The 23676-nt window shown below is 39.5% G+C and overlaps 1 protein-coding gene across 6 annotated transcripts in view; it reads right to left on the bottom strand.

Annotated features, from left to right (window-relative positions):
- Positions 1-5564: 5564 nt before the first annotated feature.
- Positions 5565-23676, bottom strand: part of EML4 (EMAP like 4) — a 146915-nt gene continuing 128803 nt past the window's right edge. For all 6 annotated transcript variants that reach the window (XM_014252936.2, XM_088052674.1, XM_088052672.1 and 3 more), the window contains 6 exons: positions 19978-20066; positions 18751-18848; positions 14657-14744; positions 13339-13437; positions 8866-8996; positions 5565-8404 (listed from right to left, as the gene is read on the bottom strand). In XM_014252936.2, the coding sequence (XP_014108411.1) occupies positions 7940-8404; positions 8866-8996; positions 13339-13437; positions 14657-14744; positions 18751-18848; positions 19978-20066 (970 nt within the window). In that variant the 3' untranslated portion in view covers positions 5565-7939. The remainder of the gene's footprint in view (positions 8405-8865; positions 8997-13338; positions 13438-14656; positions 14745-18750; positions 18849-19977; positions 20067-23676) is intronic.

The raw sequence follows: 23676 nt of genomic DNA, 5'->3' as shown, positions 1-23676 counted from the left end.
AGTCAAACAGATTTAAATCCATGGAAGAATGAAGGGGGAAAAAAAAATAAAAAATCAAAGCAGTAAATGAGAAGGCTGCATACCAAATCCTCTCCCTTCCCTTTCTGAGAAATTTATGGACTGCAATAGCCTGCTAGCCTATTGCATGTGGCTAAGCTGCAAATACTCCAGGAGAAAGCCATCCAAGGAAGTGAAACTGCTGCAGGAACACCACCTGGTTGGCAATGACGATGAACCATTTGACAAGGCTCACCAAAACACCATGACCGTGCCAGCATTCCATCGAGAGGTGGGTGGAAGAGTCTGCACAGCCACCTCCTGCCACTCCTGAAGTGGTACAGAGGAGCCCACGGACACAGCCAGCCCTTGGAGCCTCCGTAAGGATACACAGCAACCCATGGGCACATGGCCACGGGCACTTGGAGCCTCCAAGTGCAGCATCAGCGCAGAGAAACATCACCTGGACAGCTGAAGCCTCTGTCAAAAGTTTCCAAAGACACAAGTCCAAGGCAAGCTGAAGCCATTCCCCTCTTTGCTGTTAGGGAGAATGACTCTAATTTAATTGCTGGGAATAACCTAGAAGGTTCTCCTGTTCTTAGGAGAGAAAAAACATTCTGAAACATTATGTATAATTGAATGAAAAACTATCAGAGCAAGAGGTCTACTCTGAGAAAGATGTTTCAGAGGTACAACCCTAGGAAGGCCACTGAGAGGGCAGTTTGGAAGATGGTTATTCAAGCTGTTTGTGTGTTTTTGTTTTTGTCTTTTTCCCTACAGAAGTACTGAGTCTAATACAAAATACTCCAACATAAGTACAGCTTCTATGAACACCCCCACAAAATACAATGTAAGCAGATCCATATGGTCCTGGCAAAGGGTGGAATGGACATCTGTCCTGAAAAATCCCTCATAGGTATGCTTTTTTGAAAGTATAAAATGCTCCACATCTGTTTTCTTCCCAGCTGGCAGAAAATCCATGGAACTGCAGGTCTCCTGATTTGTGAATCAATCTACAAATGCATTACAACTTCTGACATAAGAAACCCAGCTTAACACGCTCAATTGACATTTCATTTTCCCTTTGCCAAACTCGGGGTAAATGGGATCCTTTCAGAAGCCCTGTTTATACAACAGTCATTTCACATTAGGCAGTCATGAAAATCTCTGTTTAGCATTAGCAACGGAGGACCCCTGTGCCTGGACAAGATGTTGACTCTCACTCTGCTCTCAGTTCTGTGTTGTCTAGTTCTTCAAGTAAAACTTCTAATCAACACAATGCTGAAAACAGGGTTTTCTACAGAAATTCTGCCCAGGGTAGAGTTTGTAGCAGCAGAGAAAAGAGAGTGCCCACCCATAGAGGGGTGCTGCTCATACCCACCTCTAGACCAGAGGAAATGTAGCAGGAGCAGATTTGCTGTACAGTGGGCTGCTCTGTGCACACACACTTCATAGCTCTATTTGCTCCCTCTGCTTTTGCTGTTAGATAGGAAACTTTTTGCCTGCTCTGCTAAAACCAAAAGGTTTGGTTATAATTTTGTTTGTTTCTGGGGGTTTTTGGCTTGTTTCCCAAGCTATGAGGTGAACCCCCAGGCTCCCCTGATGTAGCAATGACACCAGGTTTGTTCCTTTTACTTAGGAAATACATAGTTTTTTTAAGTTCCCAGTTCCATTTTCAGTGTCCCCCCAACAGCAGAGACACTCATTGTCAGAGTACAAAATTCCAGGGATTTTTATACTTACATCCTAGGTAGCATTTGAAGCTGTAGCCATTGTCTGATGCACACAGTTTATGACTTTCCTCTTCTGTGATTTTCCTGTATGCAGATATAGGTGCATAGCAGGGTGTGAATAGACTTAAAAAGGAAAAAAAAATTATTGCCAGTGGAAGGGATGATCACTGATAGAGCTGTGGAGGGGGAGAAACAAAGGGGACACACACACATGGATGGTAAATGGATTGACAAGAGTGCATTTAAAGGAAGCTGAGAGAACTCTAAAGCAGCATTAAAAGCAAGTGTCACCGCTTGCTTGCAGCCTGGGAGGGCAGTGACGAAGGCAGAGTGAGGAGCCTTGTGTTGTGTGACAGGGGATTGAGAGCAAGGACAACTGGCAACACAAGCAATGCACAACACAAACATGGCACTGCTGGAACATCCACGGAGGGGAACAGAGCAGACCAAGACCTCTCTGGAGCACATGGCTCACAAAAGCTTGTTCTAGAAATAGTAACCTAAAGGCACTTACCAAAAAATAAAACTGGGACAAGGTAACTGACTATGATTTGGACAGCCTCCAAGAACTTAGAGAAAGTTGTTTTTTTTGCAAGGAATTGACAAGTGTGATGGTTACTTGAGAGCAAAAATAATGTGACCTGTGCAGAGCTACACAGCAGAGGCTGCTGAAAAGGCACAGCCCTGCTGGAGATCACTTGGCTGGTGGGAGCTGGGAAATGTCCAGAGGTCCCCTTCTGAAAAGGGTACTGGGCTGTAAAAATCACAAGGACATACATATCCCTTAAAGAAGTAAGCTGTTTGTAGATTTTGGTTCCTTAGAAGAACTTTTTGGAAGTGTCCTGGGGTGACTTTATGATACTGGTATCCCCAATCGTCTGGTTTATGTTATATATTAAGTTCTGCACCTTTAAGACTGGCTCTGAGAGCAAGAGAGGGGGAAGAAGAAGCGCGCAGTTTGTGTTAAAGAAAAACATCACTCCCACACATCCCGCTCCTGGACTGTGGTGTCTGCAGCACGGACAGACAGCGGGACAGAGCTTCTCTCTGGCTTTTAGTTAGTTTTAGCCAGCTGAGGCAGAGGAGTTCCCTGGACCTTTGTTTTTTTCCCAATTTTCTTGGATCTGTGCAAGCCTGCTCTGGACTGAACACCCAGCCAAATCCCGGGAGCTCACGCCTGTGGCCCACCGGGGCCTGGGCCTCGGCACTTTCCAGCGCCGGAGGGACTGATAAGAACCTGAGCGAGCCGAGCTACACCACATGAAAAGGACTTTTCTTCCTAGACTTGCCATCCCATCGAACAGCAAGAGGTTTTATTATTTAATATTACTCAATTTCTGTTAAATAAACAGCTTTTTCCACTTCTCTCTAAGGAATTTTTTTTCTTTTCCCGGACCAGTTAGTGGGGAGGGGCATTTCCCTGGGGAAATCCCCATTTGGAGTTTTCCTTCCTAATTTGCCCTAAACTAAGACAGGAAGAAAGCTGTTTTCTAGAATAATTTGTTAAAAGTAAAACCCAGCCAAAATCCCCATAAACTTCCTTTCTCAAAACCACCTTTTAACTAACCAGTACATCCAACAGAAATGCAAGTTTTTATAGGCTTTTGCATGTTGGAAAAAACTAGAAGAAGGAAATTTGGGGTGTGTGATGCGCCTGCTCTGGTAAAACCAGTTCCACCACTGCCCCTCCTCTCCCAATCCTCTTGCCTTACCATTCTTTTGGGAAGGCTTTTTATTCCATGCTCCTAAACCTTCTTTATTAACAGTGAAGTCATCCACATCTCTCCTTCAAACCACAAAAAAAAAAAAAAAAAAAAAAAAAATAAAGCCTAGAGCAGCCATATCCATTTGATGCTTGCATATGTGAATGTGCACACAAAGCCGCCCCATGCATGTTAAATACATTAAAACGTGTACCCTGGCCTGAGCTCTAAAGGGTATAATCCTACTGTAAACTGTAAGCAGTTTTTCATTCTCAGTTGATTAAAGTATTAGTACATAAAACATCTGTCAGAAATAAAGATTAGGCAATGGGCTTGGACTTGTTCACGAGGAAAGCAAACATGCAGCACTAATATCACTCAAGTAAAATCCACCTCATGTAATAGTAACCCTTCCACTGCCAGGAGCCCACATTTTATTAGCATGAGGCTGTGGAAATGAGGATTTTTTTGGTTTGTTGGTTTGGCCAAGCCTAAATTTCACCTGGACATTCTACTTACTCCATCCTGATTCAACTGAAATACTGCAATGAAGTGAAGGAAACATAAGGGGGTGCAACACATCTTATGTGGTGAAGCACAAAGTAGAAAATACAGCATATTGTTCAGTGGAGACTAATCAATATAACAATCAAAGTATAATTTTTGCTCATTTTTGTAGGCAAAATCAGAATCATTGCTTTCTAGGGATGATTAAGAAAAGTAAGAAGCTAGACTTTGACATGCCATCATATGCAAAAACTAGTACTTGTTATTTCTATACAAATAATATAATGAGAATTCCAGCATGATCAAACCAAAAAACCTCATCATTCATCAATACCCATTCCCATCCGCATCTCTTTCCTCATCTATCCTGAAACTTCCATGGGAAAAAAACCCCACATGGATACATGGTCATATTCACAAAACTCAGTATCACTTTATCTAATTCACCCATGTGGATGCAGACTGCAAGAATCCATGAGCATGGCACTCCATAATAAAATTTCCAGTGTTTTACTACAAAATTATACAAACATTTTAATATGGACTTTAAGTTTTCCATCATGTAAAAGGGGATGCAGTTATAGTTTTATGCCTTCAGTGGTGTCTCTACCCTAAACTTCATCTCCACAGAACAGATACCATCACGCAACTTCTCATAACAGCAGCTGCTGTTGTCTCAGGTGATGAGTGGCTACTTGGAAACCCTGCCCCACCTGCATCAGCAACGAGGACTCAGAGACCAGCTTACCTACTCTTCAGAAAGACTCCCGCCTTACTGAGAATCCCAGAAGAAGAGGTGGCAAAAGCCTTGAGCTGGAGAGAAAGGGAGCAGTGTAGGAAAGCACAGCACTGCACAGCTGCAGGTGTGCTGGGAACAGCACAGCATGACCTTGGGACATCTGCTTGTTGCTCATGGTAGAACATTCTCCTGGTGTCAGCATTCTCCTGACAATTTGGTGGAAGAGTCCAGGTTTCCAGTCCAACTCAGGCTGCCAGTGATGGTTTTTGTTAGCTTTTCCTTTAAGTGAGGATGAACATGAGGTATTTGTCTATCTTGCAGGTTTCTGCCTTCTCGCCCATTTTGTGAAGGACAGAAACCAGATGCAAGAAATGCAAATGATTCAAAGCCTTTGAAAAGACAGAAGCTCTCACAAGGAATATATTCAGCATATTGTGACCTTCTGCACCTGCAGCTGGGCAGAGACTATGAGGAATGGGGAAACATTGTGGTATTCAATACATTATAGCCAAAATAAGCTTGTACTTCTCTCATGACTTCTAGAAGAAAGCTTCTGGGCAGAGCTCTGGAAGGCAGACTGCGTTTTGCAGCAGGACAAAAACCTGTTTGTAACACTCTGCCACTCATCAGTTAGCTACAGAAGGATAATGCCAGCTGTTCATGAAAAATGGAAAAGGGAAATGTCATAGAACTTTTGAGACATAAACAAGAGCAATATTTAGATCTGACAATAGAATTCATAAAGCAGAGTTAACTTACTTTTAGACAGCCTGGGAGTTTATCAAAAAAGCACATGTTGAGAAAGTTCTTTCAAAATCACAGACCCAGACATTACAACTGTAATGAGAGCATCCACTTTATGTACAGAAGGAACAAGAACAGATATGGAGACACAGCAATATTTTATTTTGATTATTTTATTTTTTTTTTAATCTTCAAAGTTTTCTGCCTCAAGACAGGAATGCATGATAGAAATGGCTCAAACATCTTCACATGAAACACTCTTAATCATAATTCATTCACAATTATTTTTCTAAAACGTCTACAGTTACATAATCCCATTTCCATCCATTATCACAGATTTAATTATTTGTTAAACAGTAGTTGCCAGCAATTGAAAGCTGTAAGGCTTTTTGCATGTTAGTAGAGTCTTCTGAACTACACAAGAATATCACAACTCTAACTCTCACTTACATGGCAACCCCGGATGACAGATGTTCCAAAGAGAAATGTGTTGCTTATGTGGAGTTAAATGACCGAGAGCTCTCTGTGCCTCGTTAGCTCTACTATCCTTTCTCCTTTACTAAGATAATTTTCTAAACCTACAGCATATTTCTCATTTGTAACCAAGAACTTTGATGAGCTGATGAACTTTATCTTCCACTGCTGCTATTTGGCAAATTTGCAAGTCAGGCATACTAGAGCTCTCCAGTAAAACTGTATGTACAGAGCACAGTTTAAACAGATGGGTTGCTTGGAATCCATATCTCCCTCCATCTGAAGGGAACTACTTTGAGGTTCTCTGGAACTGTTGTAAACAAGAGGATATTTTTTCTATATATATATATGTGTGTATATATATATTTATATATTTTATATATAAATGTTCTAAATGTCCTTTGGGAGTCCATTTGTTTTTATCTTTCCAAATTATGACTAAATACCTGATCTGTAGCATTTCTCCTGAGAAGATACTAGTAAGGGAATGACAGTTTTGATGCACTTTGGAATGGCACAATCACGTAAACGTTTGCACAATTAAGACTTATGAACTCATCCAAAGTTTCTAAACATGATATTCTAACTAAGAACTAAAATACCAGCACAATGCAGCAGGTTAAAAAAGAAAATTCTATGTAATCAAAATATAAACAAGTACATAGGAAATGGATATCTGCCAGTAAATCTATATCTTTTTTAAAGTAGGAAATGTATGCACTTAAGAAAAAAAATGTAGCTATCTGACAAACTTCATAAAAAAAGTACTTTCCAAATGCATAACAAATGCCAAGATATCCCGTAACTGGCCAGGTATAGCCACATGAGAGCTGCATGGCTTAGAGCAACCCAGGGAGGGGTGGAGTGGAAATAAAATCACAAAAACACTAGATCAGCAAGTCTAGGGAACACAAAAAAAGAAAGTCACATCATCATCATCTAAATTACTGTATGCTTATATCACAACTGCTAAAGGAGCCAGGGGAAAAAACAGAAAGTAGAGATTGCAGTTTAATGATTTTTAGGAATTACCTCTAAAAATTCAGAAGAAAAAAATATCAACTTACTAATTCTAAGCACCAATTTAATAATTTAAGTTAACTGTATTTATATTTTTCATACTAGGGATGGAGCAAGTTCTGCTTGAAGGCTTAAAGTTTAACTCTGGAGCCCATCTGACTTCTGTGTTCTTGTCATGCTTCCTCTGCTGTTCACATCTAAGTCACTATAAAAGATTCTCTCAAGTTTCCATCTCTCTAGGCAAGCAACTTGTTGAAGAGACAATTATGTCCTATAGTTTAAGTTAACTTTCAGGTCATGAAAAGTGAAACACACCAGTATTTGGTTATTCTGCTAGTTAAGAGTCTGTGAAAATGGAACAGCCAACACCGTTCCTTGACAGGATTTGCCTTAGAACTAGCAGCACCCAGGGCAGACCAACTCTGAACACATCCAGACTCCATGAGGAATTAGTAGTGTTAGAAAATTGCATATGTGTTAGATCAAGAAGGCATCGCCATACATGTGGCATTGTTACATTATTTTTCCTCTATTTTTCTCAAGAAAAAACAAAGGAAAACAGCCCTACAAAGAGCTTTTTGGTTGTTTTTTTCATTCTGCTTGTCTTTGCACCTGGAAAAAGCAGCACAGTGCCTCCCAGCTGGAACAGCTCAGTGCTTCCCATCAGCTCAGTTCTTCTAGAAAGCACTTTCACATAGTTAAGGTGGTCTACTTCACCTAATTCTCAAAGCTAACCTTTTTTCCAGTATGTATTTCATGCCACTTCCTGACAGCAATTTCAGAACTGAAATGGATCTATGGTAATGTCCACTACTAACTGCGACCAGATCTTGCTACAGACCATCAAGCCAGGCCCTTGGGATGGTTCCACACATTGAACTGAAGCTCAGACTAAAAATCTCACTGAAACTCAAAATCTGGAGTGGTCATGAATCTCAGCTACTCTTTCCTATTTGAACCCTCACCCTTGTAATGAAAGCACGCACACCAAGGGAAAATAACACCCGCCTGAGCTGGGAGCATTAAGACGCCGGTGAGTTATCCTGCTGCTCTTCCGTGACCGTGGACTCGCTGTGCTCCTCGCTCAGCTCATTGGAGGGCTCCTCGTAGCTCGGCTCGGCGGGATCCAGGCTGCTTCCCTCGCTCTGCTCCTCACTGTGCTCCTCGCTGGCCTCCGCAGACTGCTCCAAGTTGCTCTCCAAGGAAGCCGGAGAGCTGCCAGTTACACTTTCATTTTGGTTCATTTCGTTAAAAGGCTGTGGGAGATGTGCAGGAGACTGCACAGCGTTTTCACTGGCAGGGATGGGCACTTTGGTGGCACTGATATCCAGGACAATGTCATTTGGTGGCAGAGTTACCTTCTCCACAAGTTTCCACTGAATAATGCTCATGTCTTTCCCTCCAGTTGAGATCAAGTGACCGTCGCTATGAGTAAAGCTGACATTTGTCACATGACTACTGTGAGCACTGTATTTGTGACTTGGGGCCTATTGAAAACAAGCAGAAAGATAAATCACACGTTGACTAGAAGAGTACATGATACAGAAATTTAAAACTACTAACATTTTTGCTTAGCCCTTCATGAGAGCTCTTAGTTCACAAGAGTAAAGAATTATATTTATATTAGATTTTTCACTGCATTACTTCCTTTCTTCTTTGCAACTTGAACAGATTTAGATTTTATAGAAAAAGTAATGGACCTAACACTAATGCCAGCAAACACAAAGCATCAAGCCTCATCTCCAGAATTTAAGGGTAATTATTGACACTTTTATATTATTTTATATTTATATTGTTTTAAAGTTTCTGTTTTATTTGTGAAATTAATGTGGGCTCTTGGATATAAAAGAAGTATTTGCCTGCCAGGTTCCAAAACAACTATGCTGGAAGCAAGGAAATCTTTCAGGCAATGTAAACAAGTACATGGACTAGACCAGTCAAGCCTTACCTTTGGCTTGGAACAGGGATACTGAAAGAGATGGACCTTACAAAAATCATCAGCCACTGCTATCACCTTTCGGTTATGGGATCTGACAAGGGCATTTATGTCTGTCCCATCTGATCCTTCAGGCCAAACTCCTAGGAAAGAATGTGGAAGATAATCAGCAATGGTAGTTTTGGAAGCAAATGAACAAACAATTTATGAACAAAAATAAGATCTATAAAGCTGTGAGAAAAGGCAAGATGAACAAAACGTAAGACAGAAACTCAGCCGGAAAATGGAATGTGCATTCCATTAAATGTCATTAATATTTTGCTAGCCTAATGCTGCTCCCCCTACCCTGTTCTCCCAAATCCTCAGTTTCAGCCAGGACGATATCTCAGACTTAACATTCGTTTCCTGTTCAAAACATCAGTCTTGTTTAAACTTTATCTTTAGATTAAGTTTGCTGCTAAAACTTGTAACTCTTAATACTGTCATTCATGAACAGATATTTTAAAAGCAACAGTGATGCTGAAGCACAGGGCAAACCCAGGTACCGTACATTGTGGTCCTACTGGTTTCTTCTCTGGTTTATTTGACTTCTTGTATTTTAAATCTTAGTATTTGTGTAACTCAGAGAAGACAACTGATTGATACTCTGCACAGAAACCCAGCCTGTGCAAGTTTCATAGATGTAAGTGCTGTCAAGTGCTCAAATGCAATTCAGTATGGTTTTAAGTCAAAAGAGTGACACAGATATGTCTAAAACAAAAGAATAACAACATTTCCTAGATGAAAAACCCTTTTTCCTGATGAAAATCAAATTTGGGATGAGGGAGACTCAAAAACAAAATCCTTTTAACAAAACATAAAGACATTAGAGATTCCTATAATAAAACAGACAATTCAGATCTGCAAGGAAAGCTGAACGAAAGGTAAGCACGGGATTATAATATAGTAGTACCTTGTTTTTTAGATCAGACTTGGGTTTCTGATTAGGTCTAGGAGTTAGGAGGAAATTTCCCCTCTCAAATTTCATCCCCACCTTTAAAAACTGTGTGTCCAGTTGACCAAGAGGACTGTTGATTATCAGATTTGAAAATATCTTCTTCCTCCCTTACAGTTGCTGACTTCAGTAAAATAAAAAACATGTGCTGTCTACTGTTTTATACAGCACAAAAAGCCAACTCAGAATTGCTTTGCCTTCTTGTTTTTAACCAAAATGACAAAGAGTGCTTAACTTTAAATCTATTTTTCCCCATTCTTCAGTGGGTGGAGTAAGAACTTTATTTTCTTTGAAGAATAACAAAGGCAGCTTATTAAACTTGCTACAATGCCAATAAGTTACATTGTAGGTAATTTACTAAATAAAGATATGAAGTGCTAAGGAAAGTATTCAGAAACATTTTAGTGTTCTTACATCAATGAAATCAAAGTGAAAAATACATACTATTTGAGAATTTTTCAAGTATTTCAACATGAATGAATTTTACCTTTCCTCATTCATTCTATATATGAAATACTGTCATCATGAGGGTGCAATAAATGCCTGAAGTTTCAGCTACCACCTTAGGCAGGCTTTGACAAAGAACTATGCAATTTCCTCTTCTTTTTAATTTCCTCTTCTTTATAATTTAAGATTAAAAGGACTAATAGTCAAGACTGAAGCTTTTATGAAGCATCTTTTATGTTCGCAAAGTCCTTTAGCAGCTCCAAAGGTAAGGCAACCCTTTATCATAAGACAGCAGGATTTGCTTTCAGTGCATCAGGTAAACATGAAAAATCCAAGACATTAATATGACTGAGTCTTGAATTCTTAAGATAACTGCAAAAATTCTTAATAACTGTAAAAATAACAACCCCCCCCAAAATAATAGGACTTTATTATAAGGCATGACAGCAGCACATCAATTTTAATAAATTCTGCTAGCCAGCAGTAAGCCTCTCAAAAGAATCCGTTCAGACAAAACTGTGGGAAATGTGCAGCAAACCCAAGAGTGACTTCAAGTGTTCAGGGTGCAGAGTGATGATACTGCTGAGCCAATAGTAATTGCAGCTGCCAAAAGGAGCGATGCTATTCTCATCCAAACCACACATTTCCATCCTTTTCCTTCTGCTGACAACAGTGTGATGTCTGTTCCTATGGCACACTACCTACAGAGCTGAATTGTAAAATATATACCCCCAAAAGCCCAAATCCCACAAACTTAACGCTGTCTCCTGAAGATCAGTGAGCAGCCCCTGGCTTTCTTGGATCCCTGAGCCAGCTGATCCTTGGGTCAAAGCCAGGTTAGCAAATATCTGATGGGCTGGCTTAGCTGCACTGTCTGATTCAATGGGAAAATACTTGCCTTTGTTTGAGGTCAAACCATAATTTTAAGATTCTGCAAAGGGTGTCAGACTAGTAGACAGTATAAAATTAGGGCGTGATGAATCTTGGCTAGGAAATTTAAATATATTCTGTTCTGCCCTGGAATACCATCACATTATCTGCTTTACCTATTTCATCCCTGGGTCCTCTGACACACTGAAGATTTTAAGGGCAGTTGAAACTAATTAAACTGAATTCAGAGTGGTTGAAGTTTGTATTAATCCAAAAGAAAATGCAGACAAGATCAGGAGACTTATTCACTTCTAAAAGCAATAAGTAAAATGGTTATGGGAGCTGCTCATGCCCAGCCTGGCCCCAGCCACCAGTAACAGCTTCTATCTAACAGCTGTTAAAAAGACAAAGCCAGTGATCTTGATGTGAAACCAAACTCTTTCTGCACTCCCACATCTCACCTCCTTAGGTCAGGAGTAAAGGACACTTCTGGGAAAGCCCTGGGATTCAGGGAGCTGCTGTCCCTATTCTGTCTACTCTAACACCAAATGTAGTGGAAAAAGTTCAGCAGTAAGAGTCTGCTACCTCCATGTTTCTGGTAGATTTAAGTACTCTGCAAAAAACTATAAAATGTTTCAGCTCCGAGCCTATTCCAGAAGGAATACACAGTCCTTACAAAGTTTTTTATTTGCTCCTGGGAAAAGACATCATATTAGCATCAGAGTTTTGCTTTTCACTTTCTGTGGCATCTCCTGAATCTTCTGATACTCCATTTTAAAAAAGGCTTTTCTACCGTACTATTATTTCAATCACAGTAGCTAAGTCAGTGAGGAAATGACTGCTGTGGTCCAATTCCTTGTCAGCCTAGGCTTACATGAACAGAGCATCAGGAGATGCTTCTACTTCTCCCAGACAGATTGAATAAAAACACCTACAAATACATAGCCTGCTTCACAGTTCTCAGGCTAATGGAAGCAAGTATTTTTGTTGAATTAGCAACAAGCAACAGTATTCAGCTCAAGAAAGGGCATACTCATATTTATTTCTGCTACCTATCAAGCTCCAAAAAAAATCAGAAATATTTATTCTTATAAACTTCCTTCTCTGATCCCTTTATTTATCCTATTCTGTCTCAGATCTTTGGTATCCAAAAAGGAAATGATGCCTGGTTATTAAGCACCAAATGCCCTCCACCTAACCAATGTGCCACACTAGTGTGTCAGTGGAAGCCCTCACACCAATCCTTTGAGGCTACTTGCTCATCAAGCACATGACAGCCCTTAAATACGCATGGGAAGTGTCAGAAGCTAGAGAAAGGACTCCTCACACTTCACTGATTTTCTTCTATCCTGCATGTAAACTGGTATTCAAAGTTGACCTCCTAGTAGCTGTGAGGAGATTTGTAGATGTAATCCTCACCTCTAAAGAATTAGCTGCTTTACTTGCTATTGGTATTTCTACCAACATGAAGAACAGACACAGGTGCCTGATCTCAGTGGTGGAGGAGAGATGTTCAGCACCCTGCTCATACAACTTCACTGGGAGGCTGAAACTTACTTTTATACCCCTCACAAAGGGGCTTCTCATTAATGGTCAACAGAGCTGCCTACAGCAAAAGCTATTTGAACTGTTTTGTCACAGTGTAAAATGGTATTATTAAAAGCAGATCTGTCAGCTTTTTTAAACTGTTTTTGTATATTGTAAAAAACCCCTACTCTTTAAAGTTTTTTTTATTCTTTACAGACAGAGTATATTACTTATATTTGACTAGCAGTATCAAAGTGCTATCATAATTTTAATTTATGAACTATAACCTACACTTGTAACACTCTTGTTCCTGTCCCAAACAAGGTAAACAAAGGCAAATGCATATGTGCCATATGAGCACTTTAAAATATAAGCCTTTTGCTTCAGTGCTTCCATAACTGGTAGCCTAAAATGACAGTGGAAGAGTCAACCCCCAAACTTCAATAACTAAATAGAAATCAATTGTACATTGTCTATAGAACACTTCAACACAGTGCACTTTAACACAGAGCTCAGCCACTGTGGTCTGTGATCTCAGTACCATCCCTTGATAATCATTAACAGTGTACTTTTAATGACAAATTGAAGCAAACAAAACCACAAAAGCACAGTGCTAGTAGCTTAAAAGCAAGTTAAACAGCGCTTACCAAACACCTGGAAGCCTAGCACACAAGTGTATGTTGTCCAATCTATATCCTTACAGTCAGAACGATTCCTGATTAGCTTACAGCCACTTGGAATGTCCCCTGTAAAAAAAAGTGAATGATGAGTTATGCAATGCAAAATTATATTTCCATAGGTGCTCTTTGAAGAGATGCTACTGAAGTAAATAAATGCATCTTAAATCCAATCTGGAATTAAATTGTAGAGGCAAAGACAGTCCAGCATCTGTATCAAATTCCAGATACTTGAAGTTTTAACTTGGTTTTTATGAGTCATATTTACTTATTATTTCCCTCTTCTGATGGCATAACCTCAAAAACACTTCCCTGCAACTTGAGTACTCTGCTACTAACTCTACAAAATGCTTTAATGGAGTCTGTAATATAATAATTTCTTCTTCCTACCAGCTCCAATGATGTATTAAAATTCACCAAATCATTCAGAAAGCTGTGCTTTTAAAACAGTGAGCATCTAAGCAGAGAAGCCTTAGACTGCTTTACAACCTTTAACTAGAAAAGGAAAGATTGTATTGTAACACAGGCCAGTAATAATGGGTCGTTCCTATCTTCCCTTTATATGAAATTGTAAGCACCAATACTTCCTTTTGAAAGACTGCACTATCTAGATTTGAAAATTAAGTTGTGACAGGCAGAAAAAATATGTTAAGGTGATAGACATTTAAACTGTTTGCTATTTTTTCCTGTAAAGGGAAAAAAATACAATCCTCTTGGATCCAGTTAAAGCCATAGGAAGACACAAATAAAAAAAAAAATTAAAACTGACTGATATGCACTACTGATGCTGAACTTCTGGCATAACCACTACGTGTTATATTTGTGTTTTCACATATTAAAAAAATACAATCACAAAAACATTATTACCATTAACTCATTAAAGTAACATTTACTGCTCTTCTTCGTTTTTACCACACCAGCCAAGATAAAGTTTCAGACAAGAAACCCCAGGAGAGAACTGTGGCACAGGCCCCCTGATTTTATTCCCCCAAAATAACTGGTATTTTTGACACTAATTAGACAACTTTTGGCCAACATCAAGTTGTAGAGCCACTTGTTCTGTAAATTCTATGCTGTTAAACTGATTTACGACCTTGTAAAGAAGTAAGCTATATTTGGCATTGCCATTAGGTAATACAGAGCTCTGAATAACATCAAGATATCAGGTTACACAAGTTCAAATCAGTCCCTTTGTCAGTAAGCACTTTGTACAGTCAAGCACACTTTTCTAAATACTCTGACAGCTAATACATATTTCTGTTTCCAGTGTATTTAATTTCATACTTACAGTATAGTATTTCATAGTCTCCTGAGTTTGACATTATATACTTGTTGTCCGGGGACCAGTCAAGGTGTGTAATATAGCTGGAATGTCCCTGAAGAAGAATGCATAACACCAGTGTGAAACACTTGATTTTAATTGAAAGTGAAGCAGAAGTTGACCCACAGATGGGAGAGCTAACAGCAAAAAAAAATCACCTTCCCACCTGACCTAGGTCTGCTGCAATTCACTTGTGCTCCTTTAAAGGCTCCTTACTCTCAGTGCCGCACTTGCTAACAGCTAAACAAACGCAGGCTGGGCATCATGCCTCTCCCACCCTTCCCTTGTAAAGCCAGGCCTACTTGGACTCCAGAATTATTTACTCCTAGAAGGCATGATGCTAAAATATGGATGAACCCAAATTTATACTGGAATTAAGAACACACACATTGCTACTAATTGTGAAAAGCGAGTAACTTGCACAGGATCAGTTTTAGATCCTAACAAAAAAGTAACAGATAGGCATTTTTTATTTCTCTATCCATTTAAAATAACTTCCATTAAATACACACTCATGCAAATAACCCTTGCTCATCCTAAAAACTTAGGATATCTTGGTTAACAACTGCCAAGCAGAAGTACAAGATCATTGACTGGTAATACAAGAATATGCTTCTAAGCTTGTTGAAAGTCTCTGCTGTGCTTTTTGCACTGCACCATGTTCGCACCAGCTTTGAAAGGTGTCTGCCCTACAGGTACTGGGTCATCTCTATTAAGAATCAAAACCCTTTGGTCTAGTTGTTTAGTTATCACCATCAAGAGCACACTGAGGGATAAACACCTGGCTTTGGTTTTGAGAAAGAAGACAAATGCAGCTGGACAGAGTATTTTTTCTGTGCACAAACTTCTTTTGAGGGAAGTAAGAGTAATAATAAAGCTACAGAAAGCTCCAGAAAAGCCACAAATTTATATAAGGTAGGAATCATGGGTGGCAAATTAATAAAAGTGACATTCATGTCACTCTTCCTCTTCCACCCTTCCATTTCATCTTATTGTTCCTTTTCCCCTTGTAAGACCATCTATTTTCTCCCTTTCATAGTCATTCTGCCAGGTAACAAACTGCCACATTCTTGACTGGCAGATGTCAATCCATGTCTCTCTCTCAGTGGGCATGATGAACAGGGTGTCCCTAAGTCCCCCACAGGGTCTCTTGGCACAGCCTTCAGCAGCCATGCCAGGGCCATGCAGAAGCTCTGCACTGGCTGCTGTGCCACCCACCATGCCAGTTTCTTCCACAGAGAGCTCTAAGAGATGCTGATTCCTTCCAGAATTACATGTAGAAATATACCCATGTCCCATCTCCCTATCCCCAGGTCCTCTGTGAGACACTGCAAAAACATTTAGGAGAAAAGCTGGCCTTTATGATTTCTTATGCATCAATCTCTGCCTCAAGCAGAGGAACTGTATATTGACATAACTGCTTTGCAGCCATGGGTGACACATATGATACTGACATGCAAACCTGGTATTAAAAAAAAAACAACAAACCTGCACAATTGGCTAGGTTTTTTTCTATCTCCCCTCTTTTCTTCCTCCTACTCTTCCAATTTGCAATTGAACTCCAATGCAGAAAAAAACCTGGTCCGTCATTTACTAAATCCTGCCAGACATTTGGCAGCTGTTAAAATTCCTGGGGGCGGTGGGGAGAGAGAACAAAGCAATTGGCCAGGGGGCTCCAGGCTGCAAAATCCCTCCAGGCAAGTGACCACTAAATGATGAAATGGAGCACAACATTGTTATCATATTTGCAATAGGAGGATCCATTTTCTATTAAAATTGTTCTTTGGTAGCTGCCCACCAATAAGGCAACATTTTACTCTCTTCTTTTCTGTACCTTTATATATAATGAATGATTCATGTTTTCACCAGCTAAGAAAACTATCTGACTAAATGGAAACTCTTCCTCCATTGGCAGTGTTTATCTGTTTCAGACTTCAGTGGTGCAAGGTTCAAAATGCCCACAGCCTCTAGGACAGGCACACTAAATTACTTCAGGTTAAGTCCAGTACACCAAATACTTCAGAGCAGCAGTCTGTGTGGCTTTCACCCCACAGCCCTGTGAGTAAATGCCCAGTGAGTAAATGCCCAGCACTTACTTCTCTTTTGCTAAGGTGTCCCTCATGTAAGGCAAACAGGGATGCTGACACGCTGAAGTTCAGCCCCAGCCCACACCTTCACACTGCTGACTGCATAGCTGAAGCCCTCAAAAACCAGCTGCACTAGTCAAAATGCTCATCTGAAGTTCTGATCACAACCAACACCATCCCTCTCTGTGGAAAAGGGCCCACAGGTCACAGCCTTGCCTCTCTCGCAGCAACAGAATGCCTGGCTGTGACTGAGAGGGGATTTAAACCTAACAGCGGGCATACAGTTCTTATGCACCAGCTAACGCTAGTTCAGTAGATAAAATCCTTCTGAAAGAATTCAAATAATGTATTCAAGCTGGAAGAAACAACCACAAGTTGACTACCAGGAGGACTGAGTCATACTACTTGGAGGTCACCCGTGAGGCTACTGAATGACAGAATGCCAGAAGGATGCAGTGCCAGGAGAGTGCTCCGGGTCCTGAGCATGCCTGGGTGTCTCCCTGCTTAGCATCAAGCTGGTTTGAACCCACCAGGGTGCTGGCAGGGAGCACAGGGGAGGCGCAGGGCATGTGAAATTGGATCTGCAGCCTCGCAGTGAGCTCTGGGCAGCTCCACATCGCTGCTTTCTGCCGGCTGGGAGGGTCACGGAGCTCAGCCCCGACAGAAACCATGCTGCTGATTTTGTATTCTACATGCAGTCACTCACGCTGGAAGTTAAAGGATAACAGAAACCTGCTCTGAAGCCTTGACACTTCTGCCTGGGTATAGCAATGCTCAATTCTCCCACACCAATTTTTACAAATGCTTTTCCTGCCAAGACAGCAGGATAGAGGGACATCCAGATGTTGGTTTACATTGCAATATGCTCTCTCCACATACATAATACATAGAAATAAATGATCTCATACATCTTCAAAGAGCTCACAGAAACCTTGAAATACACAGCAAACCAAATATTATGTATGTTGGGATCAGCCATCTTGAGTGATTTTATATTCTATGGTTTAAAAAATGTTGAGGTGAGATGCTGTACTGAGGTGCAGACATCCACTGCTGTCCCCAGGAGCCCCACTGGGGCCCTGGTCTGAGCTCCCTGTGGGCTCTGGCCTTTCCCCACCGTGTGAGCTCAGGCAGTGATGGGGCAAACCCAGTGCTGCTGCCTGCCCTGGCAGCCCTGTGCCCCCCACAACAGCTGCACACAGGCTGCTATGACCCCAGTGCTCTAGTGTGTGGCACATTTCAAAGGTGAACCTATATTCCCATGACATAATTTGAAAATTTCATCAAGTTTCACTTGCTCTTAATGAAAATATTTTCACTAACCTTAAAAGACAGCTGAACTTAAGGCCAGGATGTTCAATAACTAAACACTTACAAAAAATAGTCTGTCTTAGTACTGGGACAAGCTCATCCAATGTAACAATAATAACAAACTCCACTACCCATGCTACATTTAAATCTATTTACTCTGGGCCACATCCCTCAGGTTCAAATTTTGTAGTAAAAATTACAACTGAAAGCAACGTCTATTTGCAGCCTCCAGGACTACATGTCCTAATGGAATTACACCACCCTAATTTTATGTTGGTTCAAGAAGCACTTTACCAAAAGGAGGAGAATATCCTCAAAAAAATGTAATATTTTCATTGAACAAATTTCAGCATATTAAACAAGGCATTTCTCCATCTTACTGCTAATTTCCCATTTCAAAGAAAGAAGGCAATTGTCTGATAAATTAGTCATATCTGATGCAGAATTGATCACTGCACACTAAGAGATGTAGAGCAGCCATCTGAGACTGAAGTTTAAAATCAATCAAATTCTGAAAAAACCCTATAAAACACATATCCAAAAGGGAAAAACATCAACCTGGAGAGAGTTTCACTGCTTAACATCTAAATGTATGTGTAACATCAAAATGCATGTACAAGACGTAATAATCATGTAAATGATTATACATGTTCCAAAACTTACAGTGCATTTTCCATATCTGCTATACTTTCTTCCATTTTCGGTTACTACGTAGAGGTAAATAAAGTTGTCATGGGATCCAACTGCAAGTAAGGTGCCATCTACAACACAGAATATTTAATATAAATAAAGAGAATGTTTGTCTTGTGATTTTTAATTATTTCAGATTTATTGTGAAGACCATAGTCTCAGTTAAACTACTCCCTATGAATTGTACTGAAGGATTCATAATAGTTTACATTACGTTGCTTTTCAGCTATATCTGTTTACTTTGTGGGTATGTTTTTTGGACAAGTTCTTTCACTTCTGCCCTTTTTTAGAGTAACTGTTCAATGGACAGGATATAAACCCTCAGACTGCACCAGATTTCTGAAAGCTGTTGTCAGCAGGCAGACTTGAGTTTTATGCATCATAAAAATGCAGAAGAGTATTTAGTCTACGGATAGCTTAACTTTGGAGGTGTGGACTGCAAATAAATCAACACTAAACATAAAAAGATGTTGAATTTTCGAACATTATAAGCATTTTTCTATTCTACCTTATCTCCTTTTAAAAGATGACAAGAGCTGCCACAAATAACCATCATCACCCGTGTCAATGAACATCAGTGATTTAAAATAAATTGCTGTGCTTGGCACATGCTTTGCTCGCTGACATGGCATGTGAGCCAAAAGCAAACAGGAAAAATATTTACAAGGGTGTTCTTCCATCCTGTTTTAACAGAGGAGTCAGCCTCTGATGATTTCTCATGTCATGTCTGAAGAGGAGACGCAACACTGGTTTGGGCTCCATGTAATCCCAGAGCAAATACTTCACAAACAGTTCCAGACAAACATGAGCTTAGTTTTATGGGTTTACATTAATGAAATTGTAAACTAACTAGGAAGGATATTAAAGTATCACTGAAATATTAAGGTTTTTACAGATTTTTCTGTTAACCTGTCAACTATTTGAGAACTTTTTTGGGAGGAACAAAGCTAGCATTTATTATAATAGCAGAGTTCAACATGAAGAAAAGGCTGAGAAACGTGATGATGATTGCAGTTACAAAATTCCAGGATTTAGTACACACAAACAAATCCAAAAGCAAATCCTCAGTTACACACCAAGCATTTGAAACAATTTTTTCAAAGCTGTGCCTTTTCTAATGTCTAGGGAGTAGTTTAACACCATTTAACAGAACACCCATCTGGTTTATCAGAATTATTCTGACTGTATAAGTCTGCCTACCTACTGAGTAGCGCATCACTGAAAGCTGTTCGTTGCCATCAGTGTGTATTGAAACCAGATCCCTCGTTTCTGCATCCAAAACAAACCACCTAGAGAGAGGAGAATTCCAGTAAGTATCGCTTCCACTAAACAAAAAACCAAGTAAAAGAGCCATAAACACTGCCTGCCTGCATCATCTTATGCTAGCCCCTCAAGGGCAGCATAGAGAACATCTCTTTTTAATGGAACACTTTTCTGGTTCACAAAGCAATATGAGTTTCCGTGAACAATATATAAAAGATTCTAAATACCATTCAATTTTTTCAATTTCAATTTGTTCAGTGCCCTGAACACTGTAATAATCACCAAAATGTCTACTGGACAATAAACATGCTACCAAACAGATAATATGACTGCATCTTATCATCATTAAGCCTTAAGGCTACAGCTGAATTTCATTCTACTTCCCTATTTTGAAGATAAGTTTTGATATAAAAACTGATCTTTCAACTTTTATAAAGCAAAGTTAGAAAAAAAAATTGAAGTAGTAGATGTAAGTGGAAAACATTTCCATACTCATTGTAAGCACGAATTATATTCTAGTTTGGTACTTTTCTCTCTTTTCATTTCTATGAATAATTTTATTAAAGTAAGAAGGAACAACTAACCACTCATTAGAATCTGATGTTTCATAAACTAGCATTTTATATTTCTTGCTTTGATGATTTATAACAAAGGTAATTAATTGCATGTTTTATTCTTTAACAGTAACTTTTAACCTGCAATTTACTGTTTATGAGGCACATGCAAGATGCTTACAAAAACTAACTTACGCATAGACCAAAATGGCCACTGACAGCAAGATGTGCAAGATCAGTGGAACCTGAGCACTTTGCAACAGGTCTGATGTCCACCCAACTCCTAAATACTCTGAACATTAGCAAGACAGAGACAATGACAATTTAATAAAAATATGTATTCATACCAACAGATCACGAAAACAGAAGGTGTCAATATGGCTGAATACATTGGAGCTGTACTCAGAATTTAATTTCTTTGCTCCTAACTTGTGCTCTCACAGCCATGTACATATGCCACAGGCAGATTTTTATCCCCAATGGCAAATGGCAAGTTCAAACACTGTGGAAATGAGCAAGGGAATTGCACCCTCTGTCTCACAGTGAACTCAGTGGAACATTGTTAAACCTGGGACCATTTATTCCACAGCAAAGCTGTAAAATGAATTCCAGGAACAACATCACACATTGCTTTCTATGGGTGGGGATGAGATTCCAGCTTGTGCTCACCCAGTGTCCAACCGCAAAGCATCTGGAAAGCAGTCTGGTCCCAAAGGCTTAAAACCAGCTTGTGGTTAGAGAACCACATGAAAGAAATTAAACAAAATACACATAGAAAAAAAACCCAACTCCACATGGCATGGACTGCTGGATAACCTGTGTGCCAGACAGACAGAACCAGTGGAAGGAAGGAAATGTGTAGCTCTATTGCCTGTTTTATTTCCTTGTGGCTCTACCTTACTCTAAGGTAACCCTTACCTAACCTTGTCCTTCAGCCCTCGGTTTTCTTATCAACATTAGCACTTTTCTTAGAATCTTGTTGGTTTTTTTTCCACAGTCCCTCTGAATACTGGTATGCTTAGTACTCAAGATATTCTACTTCCCTGCAAATAGTACCACTGGAAGCATGACAAAAGGATCTGAAAAGTACCTTGAAAAAGCTTTTTTTAGTTTTACAGCTGTGCCTTTTCACCAAGCAGCAGAACCTACAAATAGAATTAGTAGTCCCAAACAACTGATGATCAGGTCCACAGCAAGTATTTAAGGAAGTGGTAACAAAACCTGCAGTAGATGCTTTGCAGACAGCCCAAATGGGGAAATTATACTGAAATATTTATCATGGGAAGTGATACATGAAACACGCACCAAAAGCGTGATGCTTGGCCTGATAAAAGACACACCACTGTAAAACAACAGACAGCAATGGGACAAAAGGTAGAAAAGTCAGTTTTCTTTTGATGCCATAGCTTTAACCACCAAACCCAACTTCCTTAGTACTCTATTCCTTGCCCGTCTTACCTCTGTGCTGAAAGCTCAGCAGCACTAGAATGGTAACAGACGCACGCAAGGTTTGGGTTTGCTGAGTTCTAAACAGATTAGACCCATTTAATATTTGCTTTAAGATTTTTAGGCTGTGAATCAAGTTATTAAAAGATTTGTTATGGATTTGAGATTATTTTTTCCTACATTAATCTAGATATATCATGCAGCCCTCATTCCTTGGGAAATAACTCCCTTGGACCAGATTTTCTGGCACAGAAAGCACTGCATGATGCTGCTGGGTAGGCAGTAATTTTAAAACTGTTTTGTTTATCTTGACTCAACTCCATTTATTTCTCATCCACTTATACACTTACCAGGTCTCATTTCAACTCAGTTTCATTTGTGTATCTCAAACCCCTCATTGAACCATACAATTTCAGAACACACTAAAATATAATGGTGAAAATATAACTGTTTAAAAACCCTTTTTACTGAGGGTAAAAAAAAAACCCCAAAAAACTCCAAGGCCATCATCATAAACTTCTTGAATGCAGTATACACTTGTTGCCGCAAGTAAATTAAAAATAAGAATTTAAACTGAATGTGCCAAAGTTAAAACATAACACTAAATGCTCCAGGAGAGGGGAAAAAAAAAAGTCAGCCAAAAGCAAGCAACAGATTGAATGCTTTGGCCATGGGATGTGCCTTAACTGTACTTTAATATAAATTCAAAAACATCTAAAAATTCTGAAGAAACATAGCCTGACCTTCTTCCCCTTTTTCCTGTTTCAAGTACTCTTAGGCCTGTATATTCTGCTCTGTTCAATGAAGATAGAAATTTTAGTTCAATTTAATGTTTATAATTGTAAGATGGAAAGGTTCAACGTGGTAATCAAATATACAAGAGCTTGGCAAGGCTTTACTAGAAGGTAAACTTGGTTTTGTAGCTGTATATAACACCTGATGAATTTAGTGTAGACTGCATCTTCATCTTAGAGAAAACTCCTTAAAAGTATTTTAACATTTCATTTTTCCAGGAAATTTTGAGTGTGTTGCACATGCTCAGCAGTTTCTAAAAACCAAACTTCAAATGTTTTTTAGGCATGAGGTTAGGCATAAAAAAATTTCTAGCTGGCAAATTAAACATACAAAAAAAATTTCCCAATTTTCTTAAATGCACCAGACATTATTATCAAGTTATCAACCATGAGGTGTAACTGAAAAGCAGATCAAAAATGCTATTAGATTTAATACGTGTTCCTCTCACCTTTCTAATGCTATGAACAACCTAACCTTAGTTGATATATTGGTGCTCCCCTCTTGGAACATGATACCAAGCCAGAGTTTGACTATGAAATAAAGTAACTTTTTTCCCCCATTGTAAGAAGCTCAAGTTAAAAAGACTCAGTTTGTGCTTTGACAGCTTGCAAAGGCACGATGGCTTCAGGAAGAACAAGAACAGTTCAGTACCACTTCTGCGCAGCAATGTGCCATGCTGAACCTTGTCTTACACAAAAATCAAAATATCAAAAAATCTGCTCACTTGCCTCTCCACCTCAGTCTGAAAGGCTGCAAGTGTGTTTGACTTGGGAAAGACAAATATCTTTACTGTACCCGTCTTAAAAAGAAATGGATCGTGAACGTTGCATTGAAATATATG

The sequence above is a fragment of the Pseudopodoces humilis genome, chromosome 3 (assembly GCF_049639895.1).
Source record: "Pseudopodoces humilis isolate 2021_Gansu_Grassland_sample_001 chromosome 3, ASM4963989v1, whole genome shotgun sequence".
Lineage (NCBI taxonomy): Eukaryota > Metazoa > Chordata > Aves > Passeriformes > Paridae > Pseudopodoces > Pseudopodoces humilis.
Note: the sequence above shows the minus strand (reverse complement) of the source record. Positions and strands in the feature narration are given on the sequence as shown.